Below are 13,880 nucleotides of genomic sequence, written 5' to 3'. Positions count from 1 at the left end.
AAACAAAAAAAAACTGCTTACTTTCATCTCTCCATTCCAGCCTACCATCGCCTCTCCACTCGGCAGCCATCTGGACCCCAGCTCACAAGATTTAGAAATGTTGATTTTAACGGGCAAGAATATCTGTGGAATGGCTGAGGGAGAACTCGGTAGATTACATTTATGTAACCAACCATGCCCTGTTTACTTGAGTCGCACTTCAGGCTGCTGTGAATAGACGCAAGATTTGTTAGTTTGCTTAAAATGTTCATCTAAATTGCAGACTTTTCAGGTTGGTTGTGCTCATTTGTTTTTTCCTATGCAAAGGTTCTTCAGATTTCTGTTCATAACGGTACTATGGAATCTTTGAAATTAAACTGTATTGTGGCTTTCAGCAGATGCCTTAAAACTGTCAATATCTCACTTTACCTTTAAAATGCTGAAAAATGTACTACTTTGTACCCTAAGAGTGTGTGTTTAATGGTATAGAGGAACACAATGGAATTACTGTGACTATTGAAATGCAAACCCAAATAAGTGACATACATCAATAAGGCATGAATGTGCACAAGTGCAGATCATTTATTAAATAGAACATCAATAATTATGAACTGCGTGGGAAAGAATATAACACAGTTTACTTGGTGTTTTAATGACATCAAACAAATAAAGGAAAAGTCAAATAAGTAATTTAGAAAACAAAATAAAGAAAGAAAAAAAGAAAGAAATCTTTCCCTTTTGGAAAGCAAACACTGAAGAATCACCTAATTTCTTAGAGTGACCTTTTATTTATGTCATAAATAGGACTGATAATAAATGTTGTGATAAGAACAGTGTTGTCAGCCTTCAACAAAGCATTCCCTTGCCATACATGGAAGTGGCAGCGAACCTAATTAGGGGCAGATGTCAAAACGCATTAAAAAAATAAAAACCTGGATGTTTAAAAATGTGAATAACTGACAGATCCTTAAAAAGTATTCCTTCAAGTGCCAGTTTGGAGGACTCGCTTTTACAATGAATAGTACAGGATGCATTCTCTGCTGCCTGCCCCTGCTGAAGTCATCACATAAATGTTACCATCCATACGAACACCCAGCTAAAGTCCCATAAAATCATTACTTCACAAAATACAACAACCCGAGCCAGAGTCATGCCTGGCATAAACTCGGATACCTTCAGAACGAATGACAAACAGACTGTGCAAATCACTCTGTGTGGCACATTTGAAAGCAAAGTCTGAAGGATTCACTATCATCTGTGTGATTCTTTTTACTGTTTAGAATCATTATTCCAATATTTTGTGTTTTTTCTTATGTCTTTTGCTGAGTATTTTAATGGTCTCCCTATAAAAACAGCACTAGTGTCGGCTAAGAACTACAGTATGTTTGCCTTTTATATGTGTTTCATGAGAGGGTTTGCTTGTAATTTTTGGTAGTACTACAGATAAATGATAAAAACAGTTTGAAAACAACCAAAAACAAAGTGAACCTGCCAGAGGTCAGAGGTCACCTGGTAGGATCCAACAGAATCCTGCCATCTTCAGTCAACCAGTTTAATGTTGAACATCTATTGCTCAAGAATCTTTTCATACATTTTGTCTAACCAATCAGAACCCTGAAGGCAAAGGCCCAGCCTCAGAGGTCTCGGCCTGGGCATGTTGGGAGCCTGGAGGGTGGTGAAAGAAACTATCGCCACGGTTTCTCCCCCAATACAAGACTGGCAACTTGGCGTGAGCAGGAATCAAACCATGCTCACATGACTCACTCCATGTGACAGTATAGGGCCCCTGGGCAGCCTTAGCCATGCCTTTTTACACTAGAAACACAAATTACTATCTTTCCAGGTGAAATGCAAGGCGGACCAGCAAGTTAATACGTTGGATTTTCAGTTTTTTCTCAAGCACTCTTTATTTCCTGTAATATGCACCCTGTTCACTGAACAGCAATGCATTAGTCCTGCACAGGCTATAAATTCACTCTGGCCTTTAGCAGTTTTCTAAACACATTTACTGACTGATTCTCAAAAGCCCAACTGTTCCTAGAAGGGGGGTGGTTGAGGTGCTCCTCTTTTTGGATTTCATTCTATTAAATTCCCCTTCATCTGTGTCTGGAGCCCAGCATCAACTCCTAAGCTAGATTAGGTTGTGTCTTGTAAATTGGTCACAAATGACATTAAATCCATAGAGTAATAAAGGGTTCTTTACTCTAACCCTTTTATTATTGAAAATGCGATTCGTCCTTAAAGCCCCGCTTTTTGCTCGAGTTACTTAAGAAAAAGATGCCGTGACCTTCAATCATTCTTGTTAAAACACACAGGCTCACATTTCTCAGGTACTTATATGAGCTTGAGATCCTCTCAGTGTGATGGTCTAACCTCCCCACACTGGCATCAGTTTGTTAATAATCTACAGTATATATTGAACCAGAAGAAAAGCTACACTGTAGCTGGTACAATATTAGAAGCAAGTGGTAGATACATGACCTGTGTAGTATTTTAACAACCAGACACTTTTAATAAATATATTTTATTTAATAGTATTGTGTATAAAAAAAATATATACTGTAAATAACTCCAGCAAGCATAACCCTATTTTAAAGGGCTTGATCATGTAATCTGGAGGGACCACATATGCAGCCCACTTTAGTGTACAATTTTACTTTACATGGAAATCTGTAAACATTTCATCGAACTATATAAAGTGGAGAAAGAAAAAAACATCTTAAACTCTTGTATTCGTGTTACTCTACAAAACTATGAGCAACTTTAGAATAGTATTTAGTACAGTAAATAAACTAAATAATTTTTTTTTTTTTTTTTTAAAAGCTTTTTCCATAAAATCAGCTTTGCTTGGCAGGCTACCAAAAAACGGGTTAATATCTTTCATATGACTAGACTGTGAGTCACCTAGGGCTACCACACATCTCCTTTCATTATCTGCTACTCCCTTCATAAACACTGAATCCCCTTTATAGGCCCCCACATGTTTATACTTTAATTTCCCTTTTATAAATGTAAATAGTACGTCTCAGGTTTATGTGAAATAACAATACAAAAATGCAGATACTTCTGTTTTATCTCATTGGGCACAAGATCCACAGCAATGTGACAATACTTTATCAAGTAAGACGATACAACAGATAAAATCCTCTAAATCATAAAAAAAAGTAGATTTTTTGCCGCCTTCTTTCGTCACCAATGAGTTACAAAACTAACATGTTTTTTTTTTTCCTTTCTCCTCATGCTATTTCCAATCACTTCCCCTTGAATGTTGTTGTTAATGTATTATGCATTGTTTTTTGTTGTTTTTTTACTGCATCTTGGAAAGCGTTCTGTGATGGCGGTCCACTATGAAAGGCGCTATATAAAATGAAGACTGATTGATTGTTTTGCATAGCGCCACCTGGTGGACCAACATTTCACACCTAGAATGACTTGAGTCCAAATATAATCACTCTGAATCAATAATCAATAAACCAATAGGAACAATAATGAGGGAAAGGACATGCACCCTAATCCTGAATGAAACTGGCCAAGGGTACTTTAATTACTTTTTAATTAATTACTTTAAATTTAATCTCATCGGTCAGTGGGAGGTTCCCCAGTATAGTACAGCATAAAATGACACTCTGAAACATATGTGTTCATTATTCTGTGTGCATCATCAATCCACAAGAAACACATAATAAAATATATTGACAGTGGGATTCCTCCATTACGTTCAACAGTGAGGATAATGGTTATAATAGTCCCCAAAGGCAAGATCTTTAGGTGTGTGCTTTTTTTAAGGTCATAGATTATTATTCAGAAACAAGCCAGTTAGCTATGACTTTTTCACCCTGTGAAAAGCTGCTGTCAATAGACCACTGATGGCATTTGTTTATTCAAACTCCTGCAATCCCAGTGAATGTAGGGTTTTTTTTTTTTTTTTGGAAAGATCATGGTATGGTTTTCAAAATAATCTCAAAAGGAATATCAGATTTAAAAAAAAAAAATGAAACCACCACTGCAGAACAGTATTATTAAAATGCATATGGCTTAGATTATTTAGATTAAGATAATTATACTATCGGCATGACAGAGAAATCACAGTTGCCACACAGCTACAGATCAGCAGTGAAACAAACCCCAAGCAGGTGACACTTTCTGACCAGTGTAATCTAGACTATTATTTACCCATTTAAAAAAGTAAAAAAAAAAAAAAAAAACAGCTGTTAAATTTCTATGCAAATAGGAATGCAAATGCCTAATGTAAAAAAAACAAAAAAGGAAAAATTCAAAAAAAAAAAAAAAAAAAAAAAGCTCTTTCTGAAAAGATAAGACTCGCTAATTAAGTCTTATTAAAGGGTTTACAGTAGTCTAGTACTCATTAAGAAAAATACTATGACAACTGAGGTAATTACATAACATGTGTATTTTAAAAAAAAGGTAATTATCTTAACATGCCTTTCTAATCTAATAGAAGGAATATAAACTCGCAGCATTTAATTACAGTGATGCCTGCTATTAATATTGCAATTATCTAGTAGTTTTGTCATCCGCCAACGGTACAAATGCCCAAATTTTATCAATGAAACCATACAATTACAGCAAATGGTCACTCACTGGTACACACACCTCCATTCTTTCATTCTGAACAACAGATTCAGCCTTCATCCTGGCACAAGGAACCTACATGTAAAGACAGTAATGGCTCATTTGAACACCCTGTACCAATTTCATGGCAATATATATAAGACAGGGGTACAGCATATGGTGGAAAATGGAGTAATTGTTATCTAATGGTGGCTCTTTCCTATTGAAGAGTATCTTAACCCAGTTCTTCAATTACATAAAACTGTTCTTTTCTGTAATTTCCACTGTCAAAAGGCTGCCTATGTAAAAGCTTATAATCCCGAAGGCTCAATGATAATACATATACAGCAGAACAGTGGGTAATTGAAAGGTATTGTTAAAACCCACTTAACTGGGCCCATTTACAGCCGCTGAATACAAGCAACAAAGAAAAACCATAAATACAGTGCTATTGTTCTTGTTGCATTACACTGACAGGGTTGTGAAGCATGCAGATTGGAGGGTTACTGTGAAACTTTCATTTGGACAGCATTCAGTTAAACAACTTCATACTTCACTGTATTAAATCAATAAATATTGGCAGTCAAATAACTTTTCTTATTAGGTTGCAAAAGGATTGAAATGGCAAACCAAGACTGCATAGAGATACAATGTGTTACATAAACCTCAGTGTATTTAAGACTATCATGATTTCATGGATGCCCTAGTAGTTGATTATATTAAATACTGTTCCCTGTTTCATCCACAGGGGTTACTTATTCACCCTGTACTGTATTCCAAAGTTTTAAAATACCTTACCGTTTAAAAAATACATTTTAACCAGAGCTTGTTACCGTAGACAACGTACACACAATTTAAATGAGCCAACTGCATCTCAAGAGCGTTGCTAATGCTTTTCAGCCAAGCGCCAAGACTCACATGAAAGCTGTGGAGAAAGCGCTAGTAAACGATTTCTCAAAAGACCTTGAGGGCTATTATGAGAGTACAATAATATAATATAGGATTCTATATCTGTAGCACCTCAAGGTTTTTTTTTTTTTTTTTTTTTTTTTACACACACGACTCAAAAGACTACACAGCTAAGGCTTTGTCCAATACAGTAAGTATTCTTAGGCACGATTTATACTGAACTGCAAAACTGAAAAAAGAAAAACATAAAACAAAGCCCAATGCAAGTATCATGATTTTCATACAGTAAGTTATCCATTAGACATTTAACCTGGATACAAAGAGACACATTTAGTGTTAATACATTGTCTACAAAAAATGTGGGAAAGTATATTTAGTATGACATGAGAGTGTTCTTACCAAAAAAAAAAAAATAAACTGTTTTCAACAGTTATAAGAATTGATCCTCTTCTCTGGACTCTCTTCAAATGATCATTCATAAATAAATTTTAATATTTAAGAATAAATACAAATTTATATTTTAAGAACTATACCGGTGTCGTTATTAATTGTATGGTTTCTAAACAAACTGAGTTTCAGATAAAAGGCACTTAGCAGTGAACCAAATGAGTGCTCAACATGTGAAAGACTGTCAGTGTTGGTTTAGTACAGCAGTTACTTGCTTTCTGGGATTTCAGTTAGTTGTAACTGGTGATACGGTACAGCTACCTTCAGAAGCCATTTCATTTTAGCACAACAAACGTTAATTGCTGGTTTCAAAATCTTTAAAATAATTTCCTTTCCTCTCACTAGGACTAGCGTACAGTATCATATGCCTGTTTCTCTGTTTCTGTGTTTACGTTACTTATTTGTTATTTTTCCCTGTAGACTATGGAGGCGTTTCCAAAAAGATGCTAAAGAAGTCAAAGTTGCTACTTCATGGTCTGAAATTACTGTGCTGTACTGTCACTCAATTTCACTCCAGTCTCCAGGACACCAGGAAGAAACAACTTCAACTTTTTCAATCTACAAAAACCTGTACTTCCTGTATAAAGTATAAACAAGCAAGGAACACAAAGATCTTCAGCACAAAAATCCACTAGATCAGTGGATTTTACCATAAAAATACTTCAATTTAGGAACTTGCAAACAATTACCACGTTTTGAATGTAAAATATATGAATGATTTAGGGGTATACTATATAGTACTGTTGTATTCTTCCTATGGGCCTCATTTTATTGCTTTGTTTACATTCTGTGGTCCCTTTTAAATAGGCACTACAGTGTCTTGAGGCTTACATTACCACTAAGCCGCAGTTACCTACTGTATCTGTACTGTGGCTATGTTTTTCTATTGCATTGAATGAAACAGGAAGGCAGAATAAACAACTTGAGTCTGACAGTAGTCGTTGTTCTGGAAACACACCCCGAGTCACTTCCTGTTTACTCCACATTCCTGTATTTGGTGAACAGGTTGTAGAGCACTCTCAAAGTTGACTTCAGGTCACAATTCACGATATCTGTGAGAAAACAAAACAGCTGTCATTACAGGAATCAACAGAGCAGGTTTTTGCTGTTAACACAGACATAAAAAACATTAAAAACAATAGCCTTCTCAACTAGGCAACCCCACTGTGCTGTGTTGTTAAAGTTTCATTTAAAAGAATATCCTGTTTTCTCTCAACAGCTGAGATATCCTGGCAGTTACATAAACCAAAACAGTCCCTCTAGAAGGACGATGCAGCACCATATCGCCACCTATTGACAAAAAATGATTGTGCTGCTGAATTTACAACGCCACCCAAACTACTACCCTACCAAACACTCTGCCCACGTGCCAAAGCACACTGCGTTCTGTCTACACCTTCATAATATTTATTTGTATGATGCTCTCAGAACAAGATCTCTTCTATTGAGTCTTTTATTTGATGCAGCGCATAAAGCTTATTCCTGTCTGGTTTTGTACACTGTTGCGTGTGTTTCTGTTTTAAATGACTTTGGGATTTGCAAGCACTACTTATTTTTATTTCATCTTGATATGACTATACCTTAAACTTGAAATGCAATTGTTGCTCAAATATAACATGCATAAGCAAATGTCATATGGTTGCAATCACTTATATGTCTATTAGTGCTGGCCACAACAGAAAGGCCCAGATTAAACAGTAAAAGGCACACATGGATCTTCTGGAGTTTAACTGTGCCAGCTAGGATGCCACAAGCAAGGTTTAACTTCAAGGTTGGCATGTCAAGTCTCATTTGATTCAGATCCACAAACATGATTTTCAGACCTATTTACAATTCTGAAGATGATTCCATATTTTTTAAACTACCAGTTATTGCTTCCACCAGTAGAGACCAGGGTTCCATTGGCGCCTATATAAAATATGCCATGACTTAATTATCCATAATATTCTTGCATTACATTTGACAACAGATTTAGAAGTAAATCGTGTTGAAATATATTTAATTAATTATGCACAGGGTTGGAATAAAAATTCAACCACATAGCAGAACACAGTCAATAAGGTCACAGGAAGGCAGGATAGCACTGATTCAAGTCTGCACAGTGTTTAAATGGTTCTAAATACATATGTGATCATTCGACATTGATTACCACCCTGAATTCCTTCAGCAAACTTGCAAGTGGAAATCTAGTTGTTTCTCAAGCAACCACTAATTTTTTCAAGCTTGGATATGGACTAACTCATGAGCTGTTGTTTTTAACAGCAGTCTAGAACAGTTTCACCAATAGCAAACTGTATTTTATTCTTACAAACAGACTATGAAAGAACTTTAGTTCATTTTGTGAACAGGGCTCAGTGTCACTCTTAATATGTGGCTTGCCCTTGCAGTGTGTGTTACCCGATACATTTCAAGTTGCATATATATGGCTCCAGTCTACAGCAATATAAGAATGAAACACTGTAGTGTCCAACAAGTGAAAAGGGAATGTAATGCCAACAATTTGTGAAACAATAAAGCTGATTGTGCAACTACATTTAACACACTCGTCCAGCTTTATATTAACGACTGCCTACTTGAATTGACTGGAATATTTTGTGCACTGAATTGGGTACAAACAGAAGAGGCACAATCAAAGTGTGGGAGAACCATTTCTTCAGTATACAGAAATGTTCCTCTTTATTGTTCAAATCCTATTTCATAAAGATTCACTTGAATATGCTGCAGTCTTGACACACTCAGCTATACCGGCAACACTATGACCACTTTTGGTCATTCTGCACAAGAGCACAAAATTCAGGGTTTTTTACCTTCTGGCCTGGGTTTGGGTTTTTCCAAACCTCCATCCTGCATCAGTTCGAAGGAGAAGGAAACGTTATGCACCTGCAAGACAGAACCAGTGATGAAAGTTAAGGTTCTACTGGCACAGCTTTTGGGCAAGCATGCTGGATTGCATAATCTTATTGTGATTTGAACTTGGTAAACTGCGCCATAGCTAAGGATAGCAAATCTTAGGTGTGGCAGCTTTGCTGACACGAAATCTTATTGTTGTGTGCAGGTTTTGCCCATTTAGCAGGAATACTTTCTCAATAGAAAAAGATAATAGCCATTATGAGCATGGAAACCCAATGTAAAGTTCAGCACAGTTATCAGCAGGACAAACAGCAAGCAACGATTTGACTCCACTAAAGAGAACATCCTGAAAGTGTTTGCATGTGAGTTTCATTGATTGCAGTTGTGTTTGCTTCTCCAGGCAGGCCCAATGGGATTCCAAAAGGCTGCCCCAAGCTATTTCCCATTTGCATGCAACCATGTGTCCCAAGAGGGAAGACAACAAGCCTCAGCTAGCTTAACACCACAAACAGCGTTCCTTTGATGAACTCTATGCCAGATTTCCACAATGCCTTGAAAATGTAGTATGACTGTGGTACCCGGATTTTAAGGACCGCTGAATCCTTACTTCATTGAAGTGTAAACATGCTATGCAGATCAGAGTGTTAGTTATACACAGGAAAGGTTCTAATGAAAGCTTTGCGTAAACAGATTGCGTAAATGGATTATTCCATGATGAGTCTTATCCATAAAATCTGCCCGAGTAAACGTTGCTTACAGTCCCTAGTGTATTGGAGCAGACATTTGAAACACTGCACTAATGGCAGGGTTTTGACTGAATAAGCACCGTGGAAGAATGGTTTCTTACCCTACAAGGAATGGGATTGCTTTCTGTAGGCACAGTGTGTCATAGCTAGAAAGCACACTCCCTTGCACTAATACTAAACAGCTCAGTCCTTCACACTTTAATTGGTTTCCCAAGCCGTAAATAGTTCAAATAATTGGCTTGATTGGTTGCTCAATTCTGGGAAGATGTTCTGTGCAGCCTTTTGTTAATGGGGAAATAATGAATTCTAATTAAATGCCAAACATTTCCAGCCTTTATTTTCACTTTGACTGGGGTGAAGCTACACCACAAATTAGGATGCCACCCAGATTCTAGGACTCAATGTGGGATCAGAAGGGAACCTAATAGCTGTTGCACAGGAAGTGGATTTGAAATGTGGTGGAAAAATACATTGGTTTCAGCTTACTGTAGATCTCAGGTTAATAAAACTAAGAATATTGCTGTACTAATGAGAATTGCAAAACATACTCTTGAAAGGCTTAGTTATCATCTTTTAAAACTTGTGAGCTCTAATTTACCTTTCATTGTCATGATACTAAAAAATAAATAACAATAAAGTAGGAACCACTGCGTAGGTAAACCTATACAATTGAACACCTACGTCTTTGCTTTCCACAGAAAAACTTTCACAATACGATAATCATAGCAATGCATAACACAGCAAGAAGAAATATCTCAATATTTAACAGAGGACTGCAAAAAAAAAAACCCTGTGTGTACCCTTATTACACATTTCAGTCATTCTGTTAAACCAGACATTAAAAAAAGAATATATATATATATATATATATATATTAAAATCAGTCAAACCAATCATTTTAAAAAAATCCCTATTTTTTTTCCACATTATATGCTGTCACATTTGGAGGTCATATCTTCAACTCTTAAAAGCAGCTGCATACCTTTTGTTCAAAGTGTTCTGGGGTGAGAAAAAAGTTGTAGAGAGGAACAAAATAGCCCTCCAGTAGTCCCATGATAAGGACGAGGTAGACGCCATCAGCAAACTGAAAACAAAAAGGCACAATGAATCCCCACGAGTCTCAGACTCCTTTTCTGTCACTAAACGACACATTCTTTACAGGTAATCAACAGCAAGAATTGGTTTTCCTACACTAAACAGAAACAGACCTGAAATGAGAGATGTTGCTTGTGCGCTCACACAAGCTCTACGTCTATTTCATTATTGCCAAACATATCGGCAACTTTAAAGCCAAAGTTTTCCAAAATGTATCTGCAACGCTGTTAGGTAACATATTTGTAGGTGAACTATGTACGATTAAAAAAAGAAACAATTCTGTATATGAAATCTAGTTCTGCACCCCCATCCCCATACAGACGCTTGTAAATATCTTACCTGAGTGTCTAATTCAGTAACCTCCAGATTGAGTTTATTTAAATGCTTGTTCACAAATGTGATCAGGGTCTGCAAAATAATCAATGTATAATAAACTGGGAATGATTAAAAAAACGATTTTACTGTCACCGTACATTTAAATAACAACAAGTCTTAGAAACAGTTGGAAACACTTCAGAATGCAAAATTACTTTTTTGCATTATGGTTAAACTTGATTCATGCTTTTTGATGCACGTTTACTGCTGTATTAGCGAACTCTTTGTGACTGTGGTGACAATCTCACTGCTTGTTGTATGTTGTTTTGAAACAGTTGCCATATGTTCAGGGCCTAATTGCTGCATGCGTCCATGTCCGGAATGTTTGAAGTATATCACACACCTTTTATAAGGATCATTTTAAAAACAGGTTGCAAGTTATGTATGACTTGCACAGTATACTGGTATTGTTTGATAGGGTTGTATACAACAGGTGCAGATTATGTGTGCTATGCACAGTGAGCGGGTTACAGGTAAAGAATTACCGTAAATAAACCTCCCTCCAGATCACTGCTAAGTCTGAAACAACAGAAACAGCAGCATTGCTGAGAAAGACTTTTATCTGGACAGAAGCACTGATGTTTAAAAAGCAACCTGCAACAAAGCAATGAGGAAGTTGCAACAGTCAGCAATTCATTTGATTTTTGTAATTTGGGAAGAACTCCACCAACCAGATAAAAGTTAAAAACCAACCTTTTTCACGACATTCAGCTTGTCCGGAGCGTGATCAAACAACGTGTCAAAGGCATCCCTTTCTGTAAAACGTGACTCAAAATGAAGGCAAGATATGGTGGCAGTGACGTGAATAAACATGTTTTAACATGGTAATAGTTAATCAAAGATCACGGTGATCCAGCCAGATAGTTATGCTCCCTATGCTTACTTGTAAGCTGTTCTTGAAGAAGGCTCTACATTTGAAAAGCCCAGCCTAGGTGATACTTTAGCTACAATGCTGATGCTGATCCCAGTAAATGTGATATTATTTCCAGCTGTTTTCTCAGCTGGTTCTTCCCTCATCTTGCGACTGCAACTTATTTGTAGTTAATTGTAATTATTCAATAACACAATATCCATTTCGTGTCGCATTGAAATAATTTTTTTAATTCATGAGAATCAGCCTCTTTTTATATGTACTCACCATGCCTTCCTGATAAAGCCCTGAAGAAACAAAGGAGAAAAAAACAGTTCAGCATTGTAATACAAACTAGGGATATTGCCTTTGTATCAATCAATCAATCAATCAATCTTTATTTTATATAGCACCTTTCATAGTGGACCACCATCACAAAGTGCTTTACAAGATGCAGTAACAACAAGAAAATCCATAATACTTTAAATGCATAATACATGATACACAGTAAAAAAAAAAACCTATATATATATAAGGATATATATAATATATATATATATAGATATATATTATATGTAACTTTATAATAGCAATTGTTGAAGCCACGCCAATTCAGACAGCTGTAAGTACTAGAGAAGAATCCAACTCCTTTCCCTGCTCAGGTCTTTCTTTCCTGAGTTCAGACGCAGCACATGGATCCTGAAAGCTAAGAGGTAATCATGTTTCTTGATAGGGTCCTTGTCCCTGAGGGAGGCAATCATGGCATCAAGACTAGGTCACTCCATTACAGAGAATAGAGAGCTTTTTAAAAAAAAAAAAAAAAAAAGAAAAAAAGAAAAATCTTCTAATCTGCTGAAACACAGAGGCGCTTTAACAAATAACAGATGCTTTGAGGTTGCATAACAGTAACAAAAAGTCTGAGGCTGCTTTCATGGACTGTTTTGTTGTATGGGGCGGGGTGAAATTCCTTGGTTTGCCTTGAAAAGCAGTGTTTAAATAAAATTTTGTTTTGCATCACAATAGGTAGCATTCTAATTTTGAGAAAAATTAATAAACAGTGTCATTTTACTTGCGATAATAAGAATGCTGCTGGACACATTCCTTACATAGTATTCATAGCATTATGTATTGTAGCGTTTGCTGAATGTAACTTTGATTTTACTTAGATAAAATAGATCTGATTAATTATACTCTGTTTATTGATGGTAGGGTTTCTGGTATCTACGTATCCTCAAACTCATTACCTTGCTTTACTTGCTTAATGATCAAATAATTATCTGATAGTTACCGTATTCCTTCGAATTTAAGTACAGCACAGTGATGTCTGCATGAAAATCGCTAACAAAAGACGTGACTGCCCGAGTACACAAGCAGCAACGTGACTGACTGCTGAGAAAAAAACCAACCAATCGTTACTGTCCGATCTCGAATCATCATACAGGCAGCCGTTTTCAAAGTTACTTTTACATTGCGCTGTTCATGCAAAGCAAACCTGGACGCTTCCCAATAAAAACAAAAAACAAAAAGGAAGCCAACGGCCAAGCAATCCAGCTCAAAAATAAGCTAACTCAAACAGATATGTTTTCAAATTTGATTTAAAAGTTTCCTGAGGAATTGGAAGAGAAGTTTTTGCAATTTCAGCGCTTCACTATTAGCCTCATTTCTAACAAACAGCACCAGCTTGGAAATGCTGATCAGACCCCAGTATTTTTCGACATGCCAAGAAATACCACAGTTCACAAAAAGAGAGAAAAGCATGTGAAAGTAATCACGACTGGAAATGAAAAGCAGCTCCTAACTGTAATGCTCTGTGTGACAGCTGACAGATGCAAACTGACTCCACACGTCGTTTCCTTATATGAGTAAATTGAGTTTAATTTTTGTAAATGCATTTTTATTCAATATTTAATTTTTTGCTCAAATTGAAGGTGGGAAATTTGGGCGTCGCCTTAATTTCAAGGGCGTCTTAAATTCGAAAGATATTTCATTTTTACTGGAGTTATGCAGAAAACTACAGGTCAGCAAATGGCCTTTACTTTTAAATCTCCTGTCAAAGA

General features: G+C 36.4%; 1 protein-coding gene across 2 annotated transcripts in view; it reads right to left on the bottom strand.

The window, feature by feature from the left end:
* The window catches only part of LOC121329866 (alpha-parvin), a 41,617-nt gene that overhangs the window by 6,114 nt on the left and 21,623 nt on the right, over window positions 1-13,880 (bottom strand). Inside the window, exons 8-13 of one of the 2 annotated variants that reach the window (XM_041275822.1) lie at window positions 12,112-12,131; window positions 11,667-11,728; window positions 10,938-11,006; window positions 10,486-10,587; window positions 8,715-8,787; window positions 6,866-6,959 (exon numbers count right to left, since the gene is read on the bottom strand). In XM_041275822.1, the coding sequence (XP_041131756.1) occupies window positions 6,883-6,959; window positions 8,715-8,787; window positions 10,486-10,587; window positions 10,938-11,006; window positions 11,667-11,728; window positions 12,112-12,131 (403 nt within the window). In that variant the 3' untranslated portion in view covers window positions 6,866-6,882. Of the gene's footprint in view, window positions 1-1,577; window positions 6,960-8,714; window positions 8,788-10,485; window positions 10,588-10,937; window positions 11,007-11,666; window positions 11,729-12,111; window positions 12,132-13,880 lie in introns of those variants that run through there. The other variant, XM_041275821.1, reaches the window with a different exon arrangement.

This window comes from Polyodon spathula, chromosome 17, assembly GCF_017654505.1.
Source record: "Polyodon spathula isolate WHYD16114869_AA chromosome 17, ASM1765450v1, whole genome shotgun sequence".
Lineage (NCBI taxonomy): Eukaryota > Metazoa > Chordata > Actinopteri > Acipenseriformes > Polyodontidae > Polyodon > Polyodon spathula.
This window is presented reverse-complemented; position numbering and strand designations above follow the sequence as displayed.